Raw genomic sequence first — 27,160 nt, forward strand, 5'->3', positions numbered from 1 at the left:
GTATCTTGCGGATTTAGGTTCTGTGCACTGTGAACACAAAATTTCATTAGAACTGGGACTAAAATGCTGTGTGGGCCTGGCGGTGACTGTCTTCACATGGGAGAATGCCATTCCCTGACAGGATAACAGAGCCTTTAAATCATGTTTAGCCTATAATACAATGTAGATTTAGATGATCCATTTAAATATGATCTGATCCTCAATATTTCGTGGCTCAAGTGAAACTATTCTTTATATCACATAATTCAGATCATATTTAAATGGTTTAAAGCTATATCTATATTTTCTTCCCCAATAACCCTAATTATAATTGTATGTTTCTATACTAAGGGAAGGTCCTCTGCACAACAGACATACACACATGCACAACAGACATACACATTTTTAAATAACCCCTCTTCTGTGTTACAAGATATGTGCTATTATAGGGCAGTTTAAAGCTAAAAATCACACTGTATCTTTAAAAACGGCTGACCTGTGTTACTAACCACTTCCAATTACTAAAACTGAAACTAAATGAAATGAAAAATAGAATTTGCATGGACCTTTCTCCATTATTGCTGTTTTATTTTACTTTTTTCCCATTTCACTTAGGTTGTCCAGTGAAACTAGATGAGTCATTTTTTGCTATCATTTCTAGTCAGACTTTCACAGTCTATTTCTCCTGCATTTACACAGTGTTATCGTAACCAAAACTGCAGAGGAAAATTTTAAGAAACTCATGAAAATGGGCCAAAGTTATCCCTGGTGTCACTCCACTGACTTCAGTTTATTACTAATAGCACTGATGCTAGTACAACCCTACTGATTTCAACAGTGTCAATACCAGTGACATATAATGTCTAATAATTCTGTTCCTGTAAGAGTTAGTTGTTGTTAGCTGTTGATTTGCTGTCTGTGTGTTCCATTCTATGCATCCGAAGAGGTGAGCTGTAGCCCACAAAAGCTTATGCTGAAATAAATTTGTTAGTCTCTAAGGTGCCACAAGTACTCCTGTTCTTTTTGCAGATACAGACTAACACGACCGCTATTTTGAAACCTTTAGTTTTTTGTTTATCTTCCCTACCATTGTTGTTTTAAATCTGCAAAATCTATTATTCCCCTAAACAATTTGAAAAGAATCCCTTCAAGCATATATGAATGCGGCTAAACACATCAAAACAAAAATAATAAAATAGAAAGCTACCGTAAAAATAAAAGCCTTTGCAAAAATTCTGCAAACTTTGTGTTACCTTCTGCATATCAGCATATTTTGCTGTGTGTGTGGGAGGGAGGAAATCCCAACAGCTTTGTATTGTATCTAGTTATTTCTTGGCGCACACCCAAGCAAATAACAACACAGTAATAATAATGAACCAGATACATACACCTGTAAGAGAGACAGACATAAAAATACAGCTCATGGGATAGCTCATGTACAAAATGCTTTTTAGTTCAGATGTTCTTTTTAGAACTCTGGTGCAAATTATTTAATCAATTGCCAGACTGTCATTTTGCTACAGGAACTAGTTAACCATGCAGCTCAACCTAGTAGGGCGACCAGATGTCCCGATTTTAGGGTATTTTTCTTATATAGGCTCCTATTACACCCCACCCCCATCCCGATTTTTTACACTCGCTGTCTGGTCACCCTACAACCCAGCATAAATGGATTTGATCCTGACATTCTAACTGGTGGCTTCAAGGAAAAGTTTTAGAGGGCCTGATCCTGCTTTCAGTAGGAGTTTTGCCATAAAATTTCAATAGGAACAATATTAGGCCCACAGAAAGCTGAAGAGTATACCTCCTAGCAAAAATATTACACTCTGCAGAGGATGGATGGAGAACATTCAGTTCCATAAGAATGCTACAGATACAAATGGGCCAGAAATAGTGCAAACTCAGTACTTTTTTGGCGTGCTATTTCTACAGCTTGTCTTTAGGGCTTCCGTGGAGTAAGTTACAGTACTGAAGACCAAAATCATTTGGTTTGGGACTTCCGTAGGAGCCTATGGGAGTTGGGCACGCAACTCCCATTACATCTGGGCATTGATCTCCTTTATTCCTCTTTGAAAATCAGAGCTGTGTTTATTTACTCAACAGACACAGTATGAGCTTCCCACCCACACTACCCGACCTCTCACCCTGACCCAGAAGTTTGTTCATTCTTTATGACCCATTCAGCCCTGGGCCTTTCCGCTAAACCTGCTAGACACGGTTGCCAGCTGTTACCAAATGCCGTAATTCTGCTCTCACTTACGCTGGTACAATTCCACTCATTCTAATGGAACTGCAGTCATGTAACCTTGAGGAGAATTCGGTTCAAGAGGAACAAGACTCAAATCAGCAAATCATTTCACACGCAGACGCACCAGAAATGAAAGACTCCAGCTGCCCTGACTCACACAGAACTCGCCATTGCCTTCAAGCCAAAAATAGTTCAACCTGCCTGCCAAAGCCTTTTAAAATATTTTATTAATGATTATGATTATTTATTAACCGGGAAGGGGGTGGAGTTGAAAGTTATGCAAGCTCAGAGCTGGACTAGACGTCAGGGAAGTTCAGAATGATCCTGGTCATCTCCTACCCTGAATATTCTGCATACGCCTCTTCACTGATCTTTCTTCTCTCATGTCAATGTGTCTGAAGGGAATATTAGCAGTTGACTCATAACTGACTTAGGTAATTAAAGCTATGATTTGCATTTTGACTGGCCTGCTCTGAACCCCAACCCTAACCAGGATCTGCCTGTCTGTTTCTCTTTGGGGGCAAATGGAGGGATTTGTGGGATTTTATTTTTAAACCGGAAAATATCTCCCCAACTTGAAGTAAACCCAGGCAAGTACAATCAAGCTCTTCCTTCTTTGTGGCCTGTGTGGACAATCTAGGCCAGATTCTCAGCTGGTGTCTATTGAAGCCAACGGAACTATGACAATTTACACTAGCAGAGAACTGGCCCTTTCCCATGTATTTCTGTTGCAGTGCCTGGGGCCATCGGCTCTGTGGCACCAAACGGTTTGATCTTTAAAGATGAGTCCTGAGGACCTAATGAAGCCTGAGACTCAGGACAAAATCCTGAGGTTAAGCAGGTACAATCCTTCTAATACCTCTGGACAAAATATGGATTCCTGTTCTCCGATAGCAAACTATAAGTTATTTTTATTTTTAAATACTCTGGACTCAAATATGATGATGACTGGGGAGATGGGCATATTAATAGTTAGACAGCTGGATGCCAGGAAAAGGAAGAAAAGTCTCCCCACTAAGCAGAACCCTATTCAATTATCATTTCAGCCCAGTTATTGGAACACAGAGAGGTATAAGATCTGGACAAAGCTGTTTTAGGCTTTAAGGCTAATGGACTTCAGGAATGTCGTTCAACTGCATTCCCCAAACAGCAGTACTCACTCTGAACTTGTCTAGCTGAGCCTGTAAGTTGCTAGCAGTGTGAGCCGCCATACGATGGCACCCGCAAAGAAAAAGTCAGAATTACAGAGAGAGCTGGCTGAAATTTGCTGAATTTCAATTCCCCCACCCTATACACCACAAAAAAAAAGGCAATTTTTGACTAATTTTTCACAATTATTTTGGTGCTTTTTAACCAGCTAATCAATTTTTTTAATGTTGACTAAATTTTCTATTGACACGTAATTTTGATGGAAAAAATGCAAAAGACGTTTTCGACTATTAATTTTTGTTTGCATTTTTTCACCCAGCTCCGGTTTGTGTGTGTGTGTGTGTTCAAAAGCTTGATCCTGCAAAAACTTTAACAAATTGTTAACATAACACACACTTATCCCTTAGAATATTTGTGTCAGTAAAATTACTCCAGTGTGCAAGTGGTTCCAGGATTAGGACCAAAAGGCCTAAAAGCACACGTCTTATTACACCTTAGTGTTTTATTTACTATTTTTTGGATCAGGTTTAGACTGCAGGAGCTTTGGGGTGGGGACCATCTTTTTGTTCTGTTTTCGTGCAGTGCTTAGCACAACAGGATCCCAGTCCAAGACTGGAGCTCTGAGGTGCTGCAGCAATGCAAATAAATAATAATAATTATTGGCTGCAATAGTTTTAGCCATGTTGGTCCCAGGATATTAGAGAGACAAGATGGGGGGAAGTCATATATTTTATTGGACCAACTTCTGTTGATGACATAGACAAGCTTCCAGGAAGCACAAAAGCTTGTCTCTCTCACCCACAGAAGTTGATCCAATAAAAGATATTACCTCCCCCACCTGGTCTGTCTAATAATAATAATTATTATTATTCAAAAGCAGACTCTTGTATGAGCTTTTTCTGAAAATACTGGGACCTTTTTAGGAGGAGGAAGTTGTGAAAGAGGAAGACAGCCCCTTCCCCCCCCCCCCCCCCGCCGCTCCCTTTATGTCTCCTGCTCTTGTGATGTTTATTTCACCATATTTCTATTGTTAGTCAGTAAACCACTCCACTAGAGCAGAAAGGTGGGTAGTCTTGACCTAAATTCTTTAAGAGCATCATCTTGCTCCTACTGAAGTTTACAGCAAAACTCCCACTGACTTCATGTGGCTATTTCAGAGGACTTCCACCCAAAATAAATAAAATATAAATGGTTCTGTAGCGTTTCTTCCACTGTTGAAGGAAGTGATATAAAGAGACCCCTTTAATGCACTTTTCCTGTAGGAGGTGAACGGATAATATTTGTGATTCATTGAGGACCACTGCTATAACATGGCAGTAGAAAAGCATTTTAGCATGGGACACACATCGGCTCATATTCTGCACAGGCATACGCTGTGCATTGTGAGTGGTAAATCAATAGAATTACTCTCAGTGCATAACATTAGCACTTGCATAAGTCTTACAGAGAAAAGAGCCAGTGGAGAAATGAAATAGGGGGTGTGTGTGTGAAAATTTTCAAACATTTTGAAATTGTTTTAATTTCACAGGTTTTGGAATGGTGCGATTTCTCATAGGTTAGGAATTTTTCACCACCAACAAAAAAAGAAAAATATATTGAAAAGTGTCAATTTCAAAAAATGTTCAGCTTTTCAGTTGTTGTTTCTACCTTTTCCCTTCTTCTGTTTTGTCACTGAAGAAAGGGAAGGGAGAGGGAAGGAAAAACCAAAAACATGAAAAATCAAACCACTGGAAATATTTTTGTTTTCAAGTTTCATTAAAAAAACTATCTGAAAAATTTAGAAAACCGAAAATATTTTTGTTTTGGGGGTGGGGAAAACATGAAACAATGTGGTTTTGAAAAATTTCAACCAGCCCACAGAGTATGTCTATCCTACAATCATGGGGTATGATTGCAGTTCGAGGGGAGTACCAAGGGGAGATGGGTACCAGAATTCTCTTCCCTCACCCCACCCCAAGAAATATCTGAATTGGCACCACCCTTATTGACTTCAGTGGGGATGCGTGTGGGTGCAGCAATCCATCTACAGGAAGTGAATTGCAGGATCAGGCCTTAGATTATAAATGCTGTAGTACAGGGTCTGTCATTGACTCTACGTTTGTGCTGTGTTTAGCACAATGAGGCCCTGACCCGGTTAAAGCCTCTGGGAGCTACTGCAATAACAAATTACTATTATTTCAAGGTCAAGTAATACATCTGGAGCAAAGAAAATCAAGCAGTACCTGGAGCATATCCAGATCCAGTTAAGAAATACAATAATCTGTGCAGATCTCTGCTGGCTAACGCCAACTCTTGCGCTTGTTATATTTGCTTATCAGACTTTTCTAGACAGCTGTTTGCAGTATTTATTTCGCTGTGGGAGTCAGGGAGTTTGGGTAATAGAAAGGATTGATGCTAACTTGGGCTTTTACATCTCATCTGTTACAGCCACGGATCCAGTACAAATGGAATCTTTGTGCAACACCTTGCACAATGGGAACCAGATCCAAGACGAGGGCTCCTAGGAGCTACGGTAAAACAGATGATAATCCTTAATTTAAACTGTGATTCTGCCATTAAAACTGCTGCTGAAACTAGCAGCCTGATCCTTGTCTCACTTAGAGCAAAGTAACACCACTGGGTGAAATCCTGGTCCCATTGAAGTCAATGGCCAAGGTCCCATTGATTTCAACAGGACCAAGATTTCATTCATTGGCATGAATGGAGTTCCTCCTGATTTACACCAGCCCAGCCTCCTTGTTTTGGGAACATCACAGAGGTTCAAAGTGACTTCAGAACAAATACTGAGTTGAGTAAGTGGTGTTTTGTATATTGCCTACTTGTGCTTTAATTTTGATGGGACTTTAGCCCGGCTGTCACTGTGAGAACACAGACGCCAGTTTAACGCTGATGGGCTGATCACAAAATGCTGCTTTCTCTCACCCTGACTTTGGCTAAAGCACTAAGGGAAACACACTGCTAGGAACTCTCCTGCTTTGGCAAGGAGATGGAGGGAGATCTAAAGGGTCATTTTCCATCTCTTACTTCACTGATTCTGTGACTTGGAAGAGCTGCACATGTGACACGATATTAACAAAAACATTTCTTTTCAATTCCTTTCTGAAAATGTCATTAATGATGCTCGGAACAACCCTGCCAACCCCAAACATTTAAAAATCATGAGTCATTCCCCCTCTCAAAATCCCCCATGACATTGGCTTAAAAAAATCACAAAATTTATAAAAGTAAGTATGGGGTTCTTTTTATTTGCCTTCTCCTTTAAGGAGCCAACCTTTCAGGCTTTTTCTCTGCAATCAGGAGAGCTAAAATCTTACTCTTATTGTTAAATGAAAGCTGAGAGTCTTACATAACAACATGATTCCCTCCAGGAGCTAGGACTTTAAGAAAAACACTATATATCACAAGAGTTGGTAATACTGGCCCCTTTGTTGTCTATGTGTGGGAAAGAAGGGGTGGCAAATGTTTGAAGAGAGAGGGACAGAGAAGTTTGAGAGTGGGGGGGGGCGGGGAAATAAGGAAAAATAAGAGGGAAAGGAGACAAAGGAGAGATGAGAGGAAGAAGGATTTGCATAGATAGGATATCTCAAGCATAATCTCACTGGTCCACCTCCCACGCACCCTAAAGTGTGATACGCTGAACTCAAATACAATAGCACACAAACTTCAAAAATACTTCTGCACTAAAGAGAAAAACACCCATCTTGCTACAGACAAAAAAAGGTGGGGGGTGGGGCTGGAAGAGAAGGAAAGAGTCCTACACAGGAGCAGGCATTAAAGGAAAGAGGCAAACCCATGCAGAACAGATGTGCCATTGGGCAATATTTGACAAGCAAAGAATGGTGGGCTGCGCAGGATGATCCAAGGGCTACAAACAGGAGTTAAAGTAAGGGGATGGATCACTTGACAATTGCCCTGTCCTGTTCACTCCCCCTGAAGCATCTGGCACTGGCCACTGACAGAAGACAAGATATTAGGCTAGATGGACCATTGGCCGTTCTTGTTTCTCACCTACAGGGATAAACTTAGAAGAAGCGTAAAGCTCCCCCATTCCCATTCTAAAGCCAAGGGGGAGTTTACTCTGCTCGGTCTGGCTTGAGTAAGCATCCCACTTCCCCCAATAGCTCCCTCTGCTCATTGACCGGTGCGATGAGAGCTTCCCACTCTTGTTTCAATCTGCTTTAACCACTGCCTACAAGTTGTCTACTGTCATGGCTACCACAGCAAAGCCTTGCTCATCTGATAGCCTTAGGCAGAGCCCCAAAGAGGCTTATGGCGACAAAGTGCACATTCCTGTCCGGCCTGGCCCATTCCACTTTTTTATGTGGAAGGTGATGGGCAGGTCTGCATAATTCAAGTCCAAGCCATGCAACATATATGATATCTTTCCATGCTTTTCAAAATAAAATAATTATTAAAATCTTCATTTTGATTAGGTCCAGCAATCTCTGGGTTTAATATGGCGATGAATTGGCTAGTTTGCATGTGGATCACTGCCCCCTCTTGGCTGGAATCAGAACTGCACAACTGTGGGTCATATACCCTATAGTGTTAGGAGCAGACTGAGATGTTCAGGCTGTAGGGATTGTGCTTCAGGAGCAGGAGGAGCTGGAGTCTGTCCCCTGATGCTGGGAATCTCCTAATATGCAGCCTTAAAATGACAACAGCAAGCCCTAAAATGGCCACGGATTTGCTACAATAACAAGAAGCCAGTGTTGTAATTAAGATGTTCAGTTTTTCCAAACAAATATCCCATGACAAAACTTTGTTTTTGCAATTTCATGCTTAGATCAAAAAGCAGGAACAAGTACTGGGAGTTGACACATTTGAATGAAGCTGTCCAGTGCAACCAACCAACCATGTAGGGATATTCTGAGGAACTGGCCTTTTAGGTTCACAAAAGCAGCCCCACAAACTGGCATACTGGATTTGGCTCAAAAATAGCAGTGCTTGTTCAAAGCATTCAGCAACGCACACTGGTTAAATGTCTGCTGCTTGGTATAAAATCCACTGCAGCTTTAAGAGAGGGGAGGGTTTCCAGGAGAGGAAAAGGCAAAGCCTGCCCACAAGGGCTTCTTTTTGCCTTTCTGATCCATTCAGAAATTACTCATTGCAAATTCCTGACTTTTCAAGAGGAGGAAGTGCGATTGCATGGCTTTCATTTGCTGCACATGTGTGGCACAGAGTGGGAAAGAGACTTTTAAACTGGGGCGCTAGTGCAGCACCAGCGATGACTTTGTGAGCGCTGGGGGTGGGGAGGGGGGGTTGCTTTACACCAGGAAGCTGTGCTGTATGTTTCCACGCTCAGCTGCTGAGACAGAGAGACACACAGCAATACAACAGCAGCCGCTTGCCTTTCTCTGGATCAGCTGTCTCTCTCGCTCTTTTTTTTTTCCTTTCCGGTGTGTTGTTTTGTGTGTCTTGCGATGGCTGAATGATGGCCCAGTACAACAACTCCACACCACACACCATGGCTGCCAAAGACGAGCTCTACAGCAAAGTCACCCCCAGAAGAAACAGACAACACCGAACGGGGACAATCAAACACGGGTCGTCTCTGGATATCCTTTTATCAATGGGATTTCCCAAAGCCAGGGCGTAAGTTGGGACATCTTTACTCCCCCTCCCCCCCTTTTCTGTTATAAAGGCCAGCTGGTTAAAGGGGGGGGCGGTTGCAATTTCTGGTTTGCATGGTGCTCCAGGCTGGAAGGCGTGTGTCTATCTGGTGCGTTCTGGTGGCTATGCAGGAGAACGTGATGCGCTGCGCAGCTGCCTGTGCTGGGTGCCTATCGCTAGGTAATGCAGGTGCGCCTCGCTCTAAATGGCCTTGGTCGATTTCATTTTTCGGAGGATGGGTTTGTTTGGGAACGGGGGGGGGAGGGGGCTTTCGAGGAAAGGCTCCGCTCCGAGCTGCTGAACTGCAGAGGCAGAGCCCATCCACTGCAGTGGTTTGCAGGCTAGGGTGTCAGTTTGCAGCGAGGTGGGAGTGGCGCGCGTGTATTGCATATGCATGGCCAGGGAAGTGAACGGGGGCTCGGGGAGGCTGGAATGTGCCAGGGCTTTAAAGGCAGGTGAAGAAATTAGCATTCGTTGCAGCAGCCCTGGCTGGCTGGAGGGGTTGTTATTTTACGGCGACTGTTATTCATCCAGGCTCATGGTTTTGATGTCAGGAGGTACAGCCCTGTCAAGGTAGCAGCAGCGCACAAATTCCGGGGCTGTGGTGCAACGAAAAAATATAAGCTTATTCACAGGACTGTGAAAACAGTGCCAGGCCTGGCTGCTGAATGGATGCGCCAAGCTACACTGGCCTGTATCCCTGTCGTGGTGAGAAATCGCTTCCGAAGTTTTGGATGTCCAGCTAGACAGGAAACTGGACTTCAGCAATGTGCAGTTAGAAACCACACTCCTTAGCCATTATTTTGACAATGGTTATTCCTCAGCAGTTATTCAAGCTCATTCAAGCACCTGGGCTCATTTCTGTAATCTACCTGCCGGTGAACTGAATGGAAGCAGTGCTCAAAACCCCAAACCTTTGGAATCCAACCTCCTGTGTTTTTCTTGCACAATTGAGCAGTAATCTGTTGTAACGTTTCGTTGCTGTGCTTAAAAGTCATTAGGCAGCAACCTAGATATAATGTAATACTGACCCCTCCCCAGCCCCCTTGTTAAAATGATGGCTACTGAGTGGGGTACTTTAGGCTGTATAACAAACTAGGGGAATTTGGATGATTGCTTGATCTGCCTAGATTTGCCTTTTGTAGTTGAGATATCAGAACTCAGCTGGCTTCCGACTATTTTGCGTACAGTTTTTTATAGGTACACAGATACACATGATTTTAAGGACAGACATCTATGGATTCATACAACCACCATGGCTTTCGCTAGAACATACACACACTCAAAATGTGCATTTTCCAGTTGTCCTACTTATGCTCTATATGTGTGTCAATGATCTATAGCCATATATAGAAAGTGGCATGTAGCATTTAAACAGGATGCTTGCAGATTGGCATACTGAGGAAGCAATGACTTAATGCACCCAGACTGGATGGAAATGCACTAGCATATTACTCAGCCTAGATGGGGGAAAGAAATGCTTGATATGAAAGATAAAAACAATTATTACCTCTATGACAGTGATGCCTAGTTTGACAGCCAGCTATTTTACCTTCGGCTGAGTACCTGGTTGCCATGCAATGCACATCCTTGCTTAATGAAAGCTTGCTTCATAGTTGCAGTACATAAAAATGAAACCAAAGCCTAGATAGACCAGCTGGGAGAGGTTAAATACAAATAACAGGTAGCAAAAATACCCCCAAACTTAAAGGCTAATTATCATAAAGTATTTGGACTCGAGGGGAAACCAGCTAGTTCTTTACATACAACAGGATACCATAATAGTATATTTAACTGATAAACTTTGTGCTGGTATTAGATGACTCAGTGTATAACATAGTTCTTGGCACTGTATCCCAGTCTGCTGATAATGTTGCAATTAGCTGGTTATTAAAATGTAAGAAAGAAGCAAAATAAAAATAAAAGCAGACTGGTAATTGCTGCTGCCCATGGTGGGCTATTATGGAATAATGCACAGGTCAGTGGTCAGGATCCCAAAAGTGCAGGGTTTCTAAGCAGTACAGAGCATTGCTGCTTCCCAGAAGAAGCCTTTTATCCAAATGCACATTTCTGTGCAAAGGGAGGAGACTAAGGCTGAGATTTACATATTCAAGTTTCTAGGACTTCAATAGCTCAGACATAGGTTAGGGGTTTGATACAGGAGTGGGTGGGTGAGATTCTGTGGCCTGCATTGTGCAGGAGGTCAGACTAGACAATCATAATGGTCCCTTCTGACCTTAAAGTCTATGATTCTATACCACGTTATAAATGACAAACACAGTAAAAATATATAAGGCTTAATATATTTGCTGTGGCTCTGGGTAAGTCAGTCAACCGATTGTACCTGGGACCGCTGGTTTTAAAAGCATGAGCCACTGCTGCCAAAGCCCAGCTCTTAGTCAAAGCTGTAGCAGGCTTATCAACTTGTATAGGTACGTCTGCACTTCGAGCTAGGGCTGCAATTCCCAGCTCGAGGAGGCATATCCTCACTAGCTAGCTCTAGTTGAGCTAACACCCTACTGAGTGCAGCTGAGGTGGTGCAAGCGGGAGGTAGGATTAGCCACCTTGAATATGTGCCCATTGGAGACAGTAGGCCCACGCTTGATAGTGTAGACACTCCCTATATGGAGCCATCACTGTAGGAGAACAGAGCGGGACACTGCCTGGGAATAAGTTCCATGGGCGACTGGTGTATTCAGGCGGTTCACAATGGATCCACGAGGCTTCCATCCCACTAGATCCACTCTGCCACTTCCCCTCCTGTACACGACCCCACGTTCCCATGGAGAACACCGGGTTGAGCTCAGCAGTGAATCATCCAGGGGGCCAAAGAGGAGTCAACACACAAAGCTACACCACTTCCTGTCCTCCACCTCAGCAGAACCAAGATGATGATGTTTTGTTTTGGCCCTTGGTAGCTATGGAGGACCAGCAGGAGTTAGAATATGGGTATTTATTACTTCATGATGAGCCTCAAATTAGAGGGACTCAGTCCAATTTCTACATAGTGAAATTCTCTCCTGTGTTCCAAACGTGGTTTCTGTGCTGTTAAAACATGTTTGCCTAGTAACAGACAGAGCAGCATTTCAGTAAAGAGGCTCCTATCCCTCCAGGGTTTGTGCTAACGCTGGGAGAATACTGAAAAAAAAAAATAATTGGAGCCTGAAAGAAATTCACTTCCCCCATGTGTGTGCCCCCATCGCGCTAGCTTTCTGCAAATATTCTAGGCTGAAATTCATCCTTGTCCACAGGAACAGCCCAAGGTCTGTGCATCACTTAAGCTCTTTGGGCTTTAGTGGGACTTAAGGAGGATTCAAGTGGTGCTTTGAGCCTTGCGTTGACCTTCTGTGCAGGGATGAATTCCACCCCTAATGAACGTGTTTACTGATGGGAATATCCTTGACAGAGCAATTTTTAAGGGCAGACTGGAAGAGAGTGGATTTCAAGTATGTAATCACGCTGGAGCCAATTGCATCCAGCCATGGAACAGAATATACTGGTACCACGCCCACAAGCTACTTGGGGCAGGGACTTCATTTGTACAGCACTCAAGACAATGGCATCTCGATCCTGGCTCGAGCCTCTGCGTGCTCCTGTAATACAAATGTACAGAGTACCACATGTCTAATCAAAACCACTTCCATTTCAAATTCTGAACACTCAGAAGCAAGCTGCAGACCAAGAGATTATTTGGTCAACAATTTTAAATAGCAAATTTGTTGAAGATCCCAATCTGTTCACTCGGTGAACAGTTTAAAAAAAAAGGCATAATTGATTGAATAAGCAATCCCTTACAAATTACTCATCCAGATCTGCTTTTCTCTCTGCAGTGCTTATTTTTTCCCTTTTGAGTACTTATTTAACTGTTTTTGGGAGTAATGAGACAAAAGCCAGAGTATGCAAAAAGCCTTTTAACAGATGAAATTCTGCATCCTGGCTTGAGGAATATCTTGAGTAATTAAATGGTCTAGTTCATGTGCTGAAGTTCCTAGGTTCAGCATTGGGGCCTCTGAACAATTGTGTACATCTGTGCTGGAATGGATCCAAGAGGGAAGCATGGGGCTGGGCTGTGCAATTGAACACAGATACTGCAATTGAGTTAGCAGCTGTAGGGAAGGAACACTGGGAAAAGGCTTCAGCAAACATACATTTGGGGCCATATCCCACTATCATTCCACATGTGGAATTTTCATTGACTTTACTGGAAATTCTGCTCCAAGACTGAGGGATTATTATTATTTTATTTGTATTACAGTAGTGCCTAAAAGCCCCATTGTGTTAGGCATAGAATATACACATAGCCAAAGACAGACCATGTCTCAAAGATCTTTACAGACTACAAAAATGGGAAGTATTGTTATCCCCATTTTACAGATGAGGAACTGAAGTACAGAGAAATTAAGTGACTTCCCGTGGCAGAACGAGGAATTGAACTCACGTACCCGAGGCTCAGTCCAGTATCTTAATCACAAGACCATTCTTCTTCTCTAAGAAAAAGAGAAACTGTCCCTTTAGGAAATGAACCCTGTCTCTGAATGCATTTCCTACTGTTTGCAGTATTCTAGCAGCTGTGTTGGTCTCAGGGCATGAGGGATAAGGGTGGCGCAATATATTTTTAGTGGCCATCTTCTGTTGATGAGAGAGAGACGCTTTCGAGCTACAAAGAGCTCTTCTTCATATCTGATACAACCTCGCCCACCTTGTCTCTCACATATCTTACTGTCTTTTTTCTTTTTTTTGTAAAAAAAAAAAAAGAAAAGAATGAAACCGATTGGAGGAAATGAGAAAGGTGAATAAAACGGGAAATGGAGCAATCATTCAGATAGACTGGCTGTAATACACCATCTTTATTTTGTATAGTGCTTTTAATGCAATCTATATTGTGAAATGCATTACAGATTTAAATAATGTAGTTACAACATGAAATAATAAACAGAAGGAACTAAACAATCAGAGAAGGGAGGAAAGAAAAATGTTCAGAGGAGAGCTGGAAATCTGGATGGTTGACTGGGCAGAGAGTTATAGGGAGATTGTTCCATGCGTCTCAGAGAAGGCATTTGCACCAAGAATGACAAGAGTGTATGATGGGACAAATTAGATGTCTGTGGACAGAAGAAATATTAAAAGACAAAGAGTAAAAAATTTCAAAAGTGCCTAAGTCCCATTTTCAAACATGCCTTAGGAACTTAAGATCATAAGGGCCAGATTTTCAAAGGAATTTAGGTGTCTAAAGATGCAAATGGGCACTTAGTGGAATTTTCAAAAGCACCAATGCAGGTTAGGTGTCTAACTCCCATGGATTTTAGTCCTTGAAAATCTGGCCTTAAGTGATTTTTGAAAATGGGACTTAGGGACTAAACATTTTTGAAAATTTTGCCCTGGGTCTGCAAGGTCAAATTCAGAGAGGTTTTTGAAACCAGGGATGACAGTTTGTCCTGAAATGAATAGGGAGCCAAGGGAGTTGTTTGAGGATAGGGGCTGATGAGGTAGTCTTATTTTGATAGTCAAGGAATATTGAGGGAGGTATAGAGAAGGTATGCCATAAGGATGGACAAGCAAAGAAACCCTTGTTTTCCAGAACTACCTCGACATAGTCTGCATACAGCCCTGACTAGGATGACCAGATGTCCCAATTTTATAGGGACAGTCCCAATTTTTGGGTCTTTTTCTTATATAGGCTCCTATTACCTCCCACCCCTTGTCCCGATTTTTCACATTTGCTATCTGGTCACCCTAGCCAGATAACTTGATAACCTTTACATGTCAAAGAAAACTAAAATGATACAGCTATTAGTGCAGAAAGTCACCTAATATTATAGAGGCATTTGAGGAAAATATGATTTTACACTCTCTATAGCACTTTTCATCCCACTCTGACGACCGTGAAAGGCAGCCACCTCTGGGTTCAAACATGGCAGCTGTTTAACAGTGCACCCTAATGTTACACCAGTTTTTAGGAAAAGAAATTCAGGATACTTTAGGAAGTTGAAACTGCAAAGAAATTTGGGAAGACACATGACTGCAATCATCTGAGTTGCATTCTAGCCATGACATTAGATGTGACATCCCTAATCATTTCTGAAGAGGACCTTTATTAATTACAAGTGATCACTGTTTGTATGTCTCATTCAAAAGGCAGTGACTCCCCAGTGTTACCACACACCATGCTGGGACATTATTTCTATACTGGGTTAGACCCCAGACCTGCATTGAGCTCCTTGAATGCACACCCCTGTACTCTGGGGCTCTGGGTGGGCAGGCACAGACATCTCTGGCACAGAGCTCATTGCTGTATCCAGGCCTTAGAGAGAAGAGTGACACCCATTGAATTGCCTTCACAAGTTCTTGCAGTGCTTGCAAAAGAGACCATCTGACTCAAGTGCTGACCAAGCCTGTCCCTGTGATAAGATCACAACCTAAAGTGCTGTGGCTGGAGCAATACTGCATCTTTGCTTGGAGGTATTTTATACATAAACCACAGCTTGACCTGTCTTCCCAGTAATCCTGTTTCTTGAGGCGGTGGGAGGGGAGCCGAGAGAGGTGAAACAAAAAGCCATTTCTGCAATATTGACAACCAGGACACTTGTGCCTGGGGGAACTGTTTAAGAATGGTGCATCCTTATGCAAAGATTGCCTATAACAACCATGCCAAGGTCAATGAGTCATTGGGATATTTGCTGTGTAAGTGCCAGTCGTGCAGAATGAAAGCTTCCCGGTGGACGTTTTTCTTATACACCCGCCTAGTTTGGGGGGCAGGGAAAGAGCTGCATTGCACCTTTGTGCAGTTAGCTCCCCTTACTGGGATCCTGCATTTAAACATACAAATTGCATTATGTGATGAGTTCCCGGTCTAGAGACAAGTCAGTGGGAGTACACTGATCCCCGTGATCCTGCATCTCAGAACTCTATGTTGCAGGGCTGTCAAACCTTTACAATATCCCAGGAGACATTAGAAACTTGCCAGGGACCTGTGGACCTTAGCCCACTTTGATAACAAAATAAATGCAAGCAACATAACATTTGCTTGTTCTTGTCCTTCTCGCTGGGGATTTGTCATGTGGGCAAAGGGCTGATCTTGTTGCCAATGACTTTCACCAGAAACTGGAGCAGCTTCAAAAGATAAGTAGATGGGGGTCAGGGAGAAGTGCCATGGCTCTATCTCAAACACACCAGCCAATCGGCCAATGTCATGCAAGTCAACGCTTGTCAATGGGGAGATCGTTATGGAAATACTGACAAAAGGTTAACTCTGCTGCTGAGCAAACCTAGGAGCTTAGAGGCAAAGTTGAAGATATGTAACTGTGATAAACAGTGAGACCTTTAATAGCTTGACACTGAAAGAGGTTTTAACCATAGTTCACTTACACTCTTCCCGTCACCCTTATTACAAGCAATTTAAAGCAAGTGTCATTTCTTCTTTTTACATATTATTAAGTAGGCATTGCGGTTCATGATAGTTCAGAATTAATCATTTGCAGATAGTGACTGCTAAATTTCTGCTGGAGAGGAGGGAGTGCATTAGACATATTTTTCCTCTCTCGATTCTTAAAAGCACCAGACTTATTATCTTTTCCACCCCCATCCCAATGAACTATAAACAATTCTTACTCCACTAGGATCTGATCCAGTTCCCATTAACACCCTGATTCAGCAAAGCACTTAAACCCATCCTTAACTTTGAACATGAGTAGTTGAGAGCAAAGTGCTCTGTATTTTCCTCATGATTATGGAAGGGATGTTTTCAGTAACATTGGGGACACCTGTGATGCATAAAGCAGCAGTACATTTATTTTCCTAAACTATACCTTATTTTTGGGGGGAAGGACAGGATTTTTGCTGCCAAATTCTATTTCTCCTGTTTCGCACTAATATAAAACATTGTTTTATTTATATTGCAGTAGCAACTTAGGAGCCCTGATCATGGACCAGGACCTATACATATATTGCTAGGTGCTATACAAACACCAAACAAAAAGAGGTTGCCTGCCTCAAAGAGCTTGCAATCTAAACAAATGACAAGAGACAAGAGACAGTTGGATGCAAACAGTCAGATGCAGGGAGAGCACAGGAGATAGTGTTGGTCAGCACGATAGGTATTGATCTCAGCATTTCTCCAATAAGAGCTTTTATTCCTGATTCTTCTCATTAATAATATTTTGGTGAAATATGCGTAGAGGGCTGGTGCAAAGTTCTAGGCACCACTGTTTTGAGGATAAAGTGGAACTTAAGTAGTGCATACGGCCCTCTGAACAGCGGTGAATACCATCCTATGTACGTGTAATACTAGCTAATAGTTAGCACTTTTCATCTTCATAGGAGGTCAAAAATAAATGAAGCGAGCTTCCCAGACCCCATGTAAGCTGAGTGAGTGTTCTCTCCCTTTTACAAATGGAGAAATTAAATCAGAGAGGTGCATTGACTTGTTTGAAGCCACAGAGATAGACGTAATTAATTAATGTTTGTCAAGTTGTTTGAATAAAAGGTACTATAGAATTACACAGTATTATTCTGATTTCTCTAGCAAGAACCACATTCCTCTCCACATATGATTTTTTTTAGCTTATTCTCCACAAAAAAATATTTCCCTTCATCACATGCTTGAAATGAGTGTGGTTGGTAATTAATAGTAAACCTCAGATCACTGTATATTACCAGTGGATAAACTGCAATCATTTCTCTGAGTCAGAATTCAGACTGTTCTGAAACATGAGGTGGGGGTGGAGGAGGGGGGCGCGATTCTCATTTGGGCTGCCAGTGTATATGGAGCCTTACAATGAGCCTAAATGTCAATTACATATACACCGAGTATGTTACCGTCACACTCCCTTTAACGCTCCTTTATGCTGCTGGAAGGGTGTAAAGTGACCTTCCTGACTATGAGTATCTGTCCAAACGGCCAAGTCCTCAGCTGGTGTACGCTGGCATAGGGCCATTGACTTTGTTGGAGAAATGCTAATATATATGAGCTGAGGAGTTTGCTCAGAAATAGCCTGGTTTTCATTTGCACCAAGGCCCCTTTATGCCACTCTGCCAGTGGGTTCTTTTGCAACAGTCTGGCAAGGCAAAGAGGTTTTAGAGTACATAAGAATCTGTCCCCAAGTCTTTGGGAGGAAAAGCTATGTCTTCAGAATTCCCCCCCTCTCCTCCCTGCAATACATTTTTACACTAGCTATGCAGCATCTTTGTAAATGGTGACTCACTGCTTCTGTGCCTCCCAGGCCATTATCTACACACCTACAAGATGCCCATTACTGCCTTCAATAAGAGCACCTGGGGGCTTGAGCACATTTTAAAGCGTCACAGCACGTATCGGAGAATGCAGGGGCTGTTTCCCAGACAGTGGCTGTGCAGTTGGTCTCCTGCGCGGTGTGATCATTCTGGTCTGAAATGTGTCCGTGTAAATTTAGCCAAGTGCAGAGGGCTGTGAGCAGAGAGTGACTCAAGATGGCTCCACAAATCGGAGGCCTGAAGCAGAGAGCTCCTGTTATGGTGTCACGGTGCAATGGTACGCTGTTCCGTTGCAACAGCGAAGTTGGGTGGCAACTGGCATCCTAATGTCCCACAGATCCATGTCCGCTCACCTTCCATCCTGTTCACCTACACTTAGGGTGGCCAGAGGTCCTGTTTTTAAAAGGACAGTCCCATTTTTGGGGACTTTTTCTTATATAGGTGCCTATTACCCCCCACCCCCTGTCCTGATTTTTCCACAGTTTCTGTCTGGTCACCCTACCTACATTTTCTTCTCATTGGGATGGCACCTATAGACCTATGCAACCTATAGCCACGATGCTCCAACTGTATCATGTGCAATGGCAGACTCCCATGCCAGTGTGAACCACCCATGGATGGTTGATAGGTGGTTCCATAGGTGCTGGAACTAGGGGTGCAGTAGCACCCCCTGGCTTGAAGTGGTTTCCGTCATATACAAGGTTTACAGTTTGGTTCAATGGCTCACAGCACACCCTCTACACGCATTGTTCCAGCACCCCTGCCAGGCACAAGATTCTTCTTATCTGGAGCCAGCTGCAGGATCAGGGCCTATCACACCACGGTGGGACCTGCCCTTCCAGGTTTTTTTGTGCTTCTTTTTGATTTTACAAAATTGGTCCAATTTTGAAACAAAAAAAAAAGTAAAAAAATCTGCAGTATTTGCTGTTTTCTCTCTAATGTCCTGCTCTCATGAAAACACAATCCTTATTGGAATTTTCAATTTCAAAATCAAACTGGGTTGCACTGATCCTTTGCAATGAGGCTTAGTAGATATCTTCTCCCAAGAGAAATATGAATTAACTTCATGAAAGCTCTTGGGATCAATGCTCCTGGCTGATTTCATTGAAGACTCCTGCTCAAAAGCTGATGCCTGGCAACCAGGATCAATGTATTTGAAATCCTTCCCAACAATCTGAAAAGGACAGTGATGTCTCAGAGCACTGCAAGTTGTTTTCATGTAAAAGTTGTCATATAGAGACATGGCTTGTAACTCCATTTAAAATGCAGGACAGTGGGGGAGCTTTTGCAGGGACTGTACTTCACTGATTTAGTCATAGATGCATAGGGTACCTGACCACTGCATCTTGCTGGGGCTTCCTTTGTCAACTCAGCCTTAAAACAGGGTAATCGGAGTTCCTTTGTAAGCCGCGTTGGACTCCTGCTGGGATTCTTTTGTTGTTCTCTCAGGAAACTCCTGTAACTGCCTGTTGATTTCTCTGCCATGTGTTTGGTTCTTGGATGGGCCTTGCTGGTGCTAACCGGGTTTTAAAAGAAGTGAGTTAAGAGTGCCATACTAAATGGGAAAATAGACTGGACGAACAAATAGTTCTTTAAGAGGCATGTGTAAGAACCGGTGTATGGAATTTGCTGCGTGGAACTGGGCAGCCATGTCGTAGCTGTCTGTGTGCACGTGGTGGGAGAGAGTGCTGGAGCTCTCTTACCACAAGGATCGTGTGGCTGTGTCTATACTAGATGATTAGGCCCCTACCACATTCATAGCCATGAAAAATGCAATACCATTCCATGCCATCCTTCTGCACTGCGGCCTTCAGAGCTGGGTGGCCGGAGAGTGGCGGCTGCTGACTGAGGGCCCAGCTCTGCAGGCAGCAGCACAGAAGTAAGGGTGGCAATACAATACCAGGCCATCCTTACTTCTGCACTGCTGCTGGCGGCAGCTCTGCCTTCAGAGCTGGGCTCCCGGCCAGCAGCCGCCGCTCTCCAGCTCCCCAGTTCTCAAGGCAGCACCGCCGCCTGCAGCAGCACAGCAATACAGGTAGCAGTATTGCAACCTCCTCACCACAAGTCCTTTTGGGGTCAGGACCCCTACAATTACAACGCCGTGGTATTTCAATTTTAAATCGCTTGAAATAGTGAAATTTGCTATTTTAAAAACCCTCTGACCGTGAAATTGACCAGAATGGACCGTGAATTCAGTAGGGCCCTGTAGATGATTCATCTTTAAATATTTCCCAGCTCCAACAGGAACACTAGTGCAGACCCATCGTTGCTGTGTTAACGATCTTGTGGTCTCCCCCTGTATTAAGAGCAAGCCTTGAAGACATGGTGGTTGAACGTTCCCACCACTGCTACCACTAGTGCTGCTCCACCAGTGATCGCAACAGCGGGAGCAAAAGTGTAGATGAGCTGCTAGGGTTTTTAATGAGAAAAAGGCCCAGCTTGTAATTCTAACACAACTGGCAACTCTAGGCTGTCCAAAAGGCCCGAGATGATGGTAGGACCAGAGCTTCACCCCCTCCATTGTGGTCAGGGGGGCTGAGCCAGTGTGGAGAACACGAGGGGAATATACTCTACAGCAGAAGCACATGGTTGCTGCCCTGGAGGGCTCTTCCCTGCACCCTGCAGAGGGATCCAGGCTGAGTCAGATGGGATTCCTTCCGGGATTGCCGTGCACTCCCCTCACCGGCTAGCCCAATACAGACTGTGGCTTAAACGTTACAGTCTCGCCCTCTGTGTACAAGGCCCGACCCAGTGCCCACTGAAGCGAGTGGAAAGACTTCCACGAACCTCAGGAGGTGTTGGATCAAGCCGCAATGGCTATTTGCCACACAGTCCCCTTCATTAATGGCATGAAACCCAGAGAGAGTGGAGAAGATGCAGTCAGAGCAGGGGTTTCTGTTTTTAATTCTTTCTGACATTTAGAAGGTCAGTGGAAAAGCTTGTCAAATAAAACAGGAAGTTACTCTGACATGTAAGCATTTGAGCACGGGATGAAAATCAGCCAAGGCAGCCACAAGCCCTTGTCTCTGAGCACCAAGCTTTCACACACACTAAGACCAAATAGCACTTGAAGCGGGAAATCACCATTTGAAATATCTCCCACAAATTATCTTTTACTGTTTTTCATGACCATGACTAACTTTTACTCCACTGACTAAAGGAAATTATCCTCTCTGCGGACTGAGACTTCTGAGCAGACTAAGGGGAAGAATAGTCCCGTGGCTAGAGTGCTTGCTTGGGCCTCAAAAGACCTGGGGTCAATTCCCTGCTCCACCACAGACTTCTTTTATGACCCTGAGCAAGTCACTTCGTTTCTCTGTGCCTCAGCTGACCATCTGTAAAATGGGGGTAATAGCAGTGCCCAACCTCACAGGGAAGTGATGAGGATAAATACGCTAAAGCTTGTGAGGTGTTCAGATACTGTGGTGATGGGCAGTCATAGAAGTACCATAGATAAGGCACTAGCCTACACTTAAAATTTAGATCAACCTAGCTACGTTGCTCAGGGAGATGACAAATTCACACACCCTGAGCACTATAATTAAGATAAACCTAATCCCTGGCATAGACGCAGCAAGGTTGATGGAAGAATTGTTCTGTTGACCTAGCAATTGTCACTCAGGGAGGTGGATTACCTACATCAATGGAAAAATCCCTGCTGTCAATACAGGAAGCGTCTACAGGTGCAGCTGTAGCACCCATAATATCAACATGCCCAAGGTGAAATTCACAGAGGTCCAGCAAAGGCCCCTGCATTACTTGAGTGGGTCCCAGCACAGGGGTGAATTTCACCCTTGGGTGTTTTTTTGTTTGTTTGCTTGTTTTGTTTTTTGAGTCAGAATTGATTAAATCCAGGACAGGATTTTCAGAAGTTACTAAAAAGAACAGGAGTACTTGTGGCACCTTAGAGACTAACAAATTTATCTCAGCATAAGCTTTCGTGGGCTACAGCTCACTTTTTCGGATGCATAGAACGGAACACACAGACAGGAGATATTTATACATACAGAGAACATGAAAAGATGGAAGTACGCACACCAACTGGAAGAGTCCAATCAATTGAGATGAGCTATCATCAGCAGGAGGAAAAAAACCTTTGAAGTGATAACTGAGATGACTCATAGAAGTTACTAGTGATTTGGGATGACCAGTGTGAGGTTCCTTACGGGGGCCTGATATCCAGAGAGCAGCTGCTCAGCGCTTTCTGAAAACCAGGTCCCTTTCAGTTGTCCCAAGTTGGGCACCCAAACCAACTAATCACTTGTAAAAATCTTGGGCCATGGATGCTCAGCTCCTCTGGAAATCAGGGCGCTTACTTCAGGCATCTGAGGTAAAAAGATTCTGGCCTAAGTGACTTGCCCAAAGCCATGCAGCAAGTCAGCTGCAGAGCTGGGTCTATATCTCAGCAGTCTGAAATCACTGTTAGGCTGCAAACAACACAAAAATGGCCTTTCACATGACACTTTAGATTCTAATCCCCAACCTTTGAACTCAGATATGCAGAGACAGTAGCATAAATCGAAAGAAGTTTTGTTAACTGAATATTTCAGAACTTTAAAGTATGTTTCGTTTGAGTGTCATTTTAGGAACGGACAAAGGGTTTTTATGGTTTCACAGGTCGGGTGTAATTGTGGTGAGGAAGGAATCTCATATTTTCCAAGCCAGTTCTCTTGATCTTAGATGTAACAAGTTAGTTTTGAATTTGTGTTGTATGCAGCTGACTCTTCTATTGAACATTCTTCCAATCATATGAATATTTGAAACAACTGAACAATTAATCTGAAATCATGAAAGTGGGATTGAATGTTGTGACTAGATAATGATCCCTTTGCTGCAAAGTAAATGTAAAAGCAGGAGACAATTTTTCAATCACAATATAAAATTCACTGGAAATTCTTGCTACTGTACCCTATTTTTCTTTTATTAAATGAGACGAACATTAAGACCAGGCTGTCCTCTGAAAACATCCAGGAAACACTGGCCATGCCCCTTCCAAAATCTATACAGGTCTGCATGAAGGTCATCTGTGTTCAGAGGGCTGGTGTATGGCAAATGCATCACATAAATTTCACTGGTGCTTTGAAGATTAAAGAGTGACAAGGGTGGAACATTTAGAGCCTGGTGTGGATTTTCAATAGAGCGTGAGTTTCATTCTACAAGCAAAGTGCTCTCAAAAACTGTTCCGGATTCCACAGGATCCACCACTGTGATCCAACCCAGAAGAGGAAATTGCTATGAATTTAGGAGCCAGTCTGGCAAAAGCACTTAAGTACGTTGCTTAAACACATGAGTAGTCCCACTGGCTTCAACTGGGACTACTCACATGCTTAGGTGCTTTCTGGATGGGGGTCTTTCAAAAACCTTTATTTTTAAATTCCGTAGCACAGTCAGAATTTCTGCTGATTCTACATCACTGTCAGTGTTCCAGTTAGCCAGCTCTGATCCAGCATTAGAATAGCTACATTTGGTTATCTGGATTAGAGTCTCTAATTCCATTTCCTCTTGGTTTTTGTCAGCTAGTTGGTTTTTTTAAAATGTGTACTATGCGTCCTGTTTGTTATGATATTTTGCACAATTCAGTTATTTGGTTGCATTTGTAACTATCACTCTACCCACAGACCATTCTGGTGCTGGAGCCTCTGACCCAATGGATGTACACATGCAAGGATTCACTCTTCTTGGAGTTTTAATTTCAAACATACATATTATGCTATAATAATTGTATGCACCCCTATAGTCAACTGGAATTTGAGTACCCCAAATGTCAGTCTTCACACCACTGAGAGGCAGTGAATTATTATCCCCATTTCACAGATGAGAAAACTGCAGTACAGAAAGACAAACCCTACATTTTCAAAAGAGACTTTTTTGCACGGGGGGGGAGAGAGTGTGTGTGTCCCATTTTAAATACTGGTTTTTAGAGGTGCTGAGCGTCTAGATTCTCTGTTCTGGGCACTGGGGAGGGTGAGTGCTCATTACCTGTGAAAATCATGCCCCTTAGGTATCTAAAATTAAGGCACCTAAAATTAAAGGCTACTTTTGAAAAGCTGACCTTAAGTAACCTGTCCAGAGCCAGGCAGCAAGTAAGTGGCAGAGTTAGGTATAAAGCCCAGGAGCCAAGTTTTCAAAAACACCATGAGTGGACGTATGCGTTACAATGCTGAGCGTCATGGCACCTGACTTTTAGGCAAATTAACAAATCACAAGAACAGCACTATGATCCACAAAGCCGAATTAGGTGCCTAGGCTCCATACACAATGAATGGGGAGAGAAAGGACCCCAAAGAATGTGATCTACAAAATACAGTGCATTGACTGGGGGGAGGGTGGGAGATGGCAGCACACACCTGTTTCGCGCCTAAGTCCAGACTGCAAGGAGCTGCCTAGCTCTGCTCAGCGATCCACAAATGGGAACCTACCCCCTGGAGTCACATGGCTGAGGTGCCTAAGGAAAGACTCTAACCTTGCCCAAAGCCACACAGTGAGTCCTCACTAGAGCCGGGATCCCTGAAGCTCCTGGCTTCTTCAGGACCACTGTGTTTGATCTGGTCTCGGTAATTCTCCTAAACTCTTGTCAATTTCCCTCACACAGAACTGTAGATTATCGTGGGGCAGATTCTGCTGTAATCTTGGAGTCACTCCACTGAAAGGCTTGGAGTCACTCTGGATTCACACGGCTTTAATCAAGAGCAGAATTTAGCCTCGTCCTCTAGTCTATGTGGCACAAAATGACCACAACAAGACTTGCTTTTGTATTATTAGTGCCTACAACCTTCTAACCATATTTCATGGAGGGGAGGAGGTCTAAAATCTATTTTAAAAAGCTTTTTTTTTTTAAAGAAGTAGATTGTATTATAGTAAATGAGAAGTGATAGCCAGAGGAAGCTGTTTGTTCTCGTTATCAGCTCTAACTCTGATCTCTTGCAATATGGCACTTTTTAAATCCATCATTGTAACTCTCAGACTATGTTAGAAAAGGTCGGGTGGTTCTCTCTCTCTCTCTCTCTCATATATCAGTGTAGGCTTCCCCAGCCCATAGTTTCCTGTAGCAACATAAATTTCCAACAGATTTTTGTCTTTAATTTTAATCAGATCATTCTTTCATGTGCAGGGAAGTATGAAATGCCCCAAAATGATGGCTTTGGCAGCTGCTGTTACTGTAACTGCATCATTATTGCTTCTCATTTAAGGGCCTGATTCAGAGCTCACTGAAGTGAATGAGAATCTAAGCAGAGATCTTTCTCCCCTACTTGCACGCTAGTCCTATCCAGGTCATCTGTAAACTAGCTTCAGCCAGTGCAGTAAAGCTGAATAGCTCCACTTCCGTTACTGGTGTAACTGGCATTTGTGCTGAGCCCTAACAATAGACAAGAACACGCAGGGATTTACACCAGTTGCTTAGAGTTTGGCACTGAAGCATCTGGGCCATTTGGGGTTTGTCCTGAGTGTAGAGAAGAGCGTTTGGCAATCAGGAGATAACTGCAGCATGTGTTGACAAACCCAGCTTTGACTGAACTAACTCACTAAAAGTAGCAGCACAGCCGTGGCCTGGACTAGCTGCCTGAGTAGATACCCCAGGTCGCAGCCAGGTAGTGCATGCTGCTCCCCCTACATCATTTTTAGCAAGGGTATCTGTGGGGTTTTAGCTGGGGTATCCCTACACGTGCTACAATTGTGCTTCCAGTTTGCAGTGTAGCCATACCCACAGCTTCCCATTCACAGGGGCGGCTCCAGGCCCCAGGACAACATTTCGCCGCCCCAAGCACGGCGGCATGCCGCAGGGGGCGCTCTGCTGGTCGCCGGGAGGGCGGCAGGCAGGGTGCCTTCGGCGGCATGCCTGCAGAAGGTCTGCTGGTCCCGTGGCTCCGGTCGACCTCCCGCAGGCGTTCCTGCAGAGGGTCCGCTGGTCCCGCGGCTCCACCGAAGCCGCGGGACCAGCGGACCCTCCGCAAGCACGCCTGCGGGAGGTCGACCGGAGCCGCGGGACCGGCGACCAGCAGAGCGCTGCCCGCGGCATGCCGCCGTGTTTGGGGCGGCGAAATGTCTAGAGCCGCCCCTGCCCATTCAGCAAGTCTTTAAGCACATGTCTAACTGCAGGCATGTGCTTAGGTCCCACTGATTGCAGAGAATAGGGGGATAGGACTTAAGCCCTTTGCTTTGCCTTACAAAGTCAGAATAGGGTGACCAGATAGCACGTGTGTAAAATCGGGACAGGGGGTGAGGGGGTAATAGGTGCCTATATAAGAAAAAGCCCCCAAAATCGGGACTGGCCCTATAAAATCGGGACATCTGGTCACCCTAAGTCAGAATAGCAATGTTTGCCACCCACTCTGCACAGGTGTAAGTGATTAAGCAGGGGGAAACAGGCCCCGTATTTTACAACGCTGCGTGCCTTAAAATCTGTAAAGATGCTATGTACAATGTTCAGAAAGCACCTAAATGACCTAAATCCCATTGACTTTCCAGTGATGCCTAAGTCACTGAAGCACTTTTGAAAATTTCACCTGACTCCCCAAAGCTGCAGCATAGTTCCATCAGTGCCCTTCCTCTCTGATGAAATAATTCTCTTCCCTCTGCCCCACCATTAGAAACCATTCAGTATAAATGTAGTAGTACCGGGGAGACTTCTTATCTCATCAGTGCTAACAATTTCCAAGCACGTTGCACAAACATGCTGTAGATTTGCCTGTGTTGCTGTGTGTATTTTTAATCCTCTCGCTGAACCCTGTATTCCAAAGGTAGCTTAAGACAATTAAACAGTTGAATCCTGTTCAGAAGCGCAGTCTTCCTTCCTTTTCCTCCAGTCCCTCTCCCAGACATGTGTATCTGATCACAAGAGGCTGATAGACAGCAACGCTACTGACCTTGAGCTCAGAACATGTCTGCCCAGAGCAGGAAATGTGTCACAGAGCAGTGGCTAAGAACTGAACAAAGGTCACAAAC

At 43.7% G+C, this 27,160-nt stretch overlaps 1 protein-coding gene and 1 long non-coding RNA gene across 4 annotated transcripts in view; one reads left to right on the forward strand and one right to left on the reverse strand.

Annotated features, from left to right (window-relative positions):
- LOC120375502 overlaps window positions 1-27,160 on the reverse strand; it is a 251,891-nt gene that overhangs the window by 163,992 nt on the left and 60,739 nt on the right. The gene's annotated exons all lie outside the window — the stretch shown is intronic.
- Window positions 8,656-27,160, forward strand: part of UBASH3B (ubiquitin associated and SH3 domain containing B) — a 104,121-nt gene continuing 85,616 nt past the window's right edge. For both annotated transcript variants that reach the window (XR_005586585.1, XM_039496162.1), the window contains exon 1: window positions 8,656-8,971. Coding sequence is in view for 1 of the 2 variants with exons in the window: in XM_039496162.1 (XP_039352096.1) it covers window positions 8,808-8,971 (164 nt within the window). In the remaining variant the exon portion in view is untranslated. The remainder of the gene's footprint in view (window positions 8,972-27,160) is intronic.

The sequence above is a fragment of the Mauremys reevesii genome, linkage group 12, assembly GCF_016161935.1.
Source record: "Mauremys reevesii isolate NIE-2019 linkage group 12, ASM1616193v1, whole genome shotgun sequence".
Lineage (NCBI taxonomy): Eukaryota > Metazoa > Chordata > Testudines > Geoemydidae > Mauremys > Mauremys reevesii.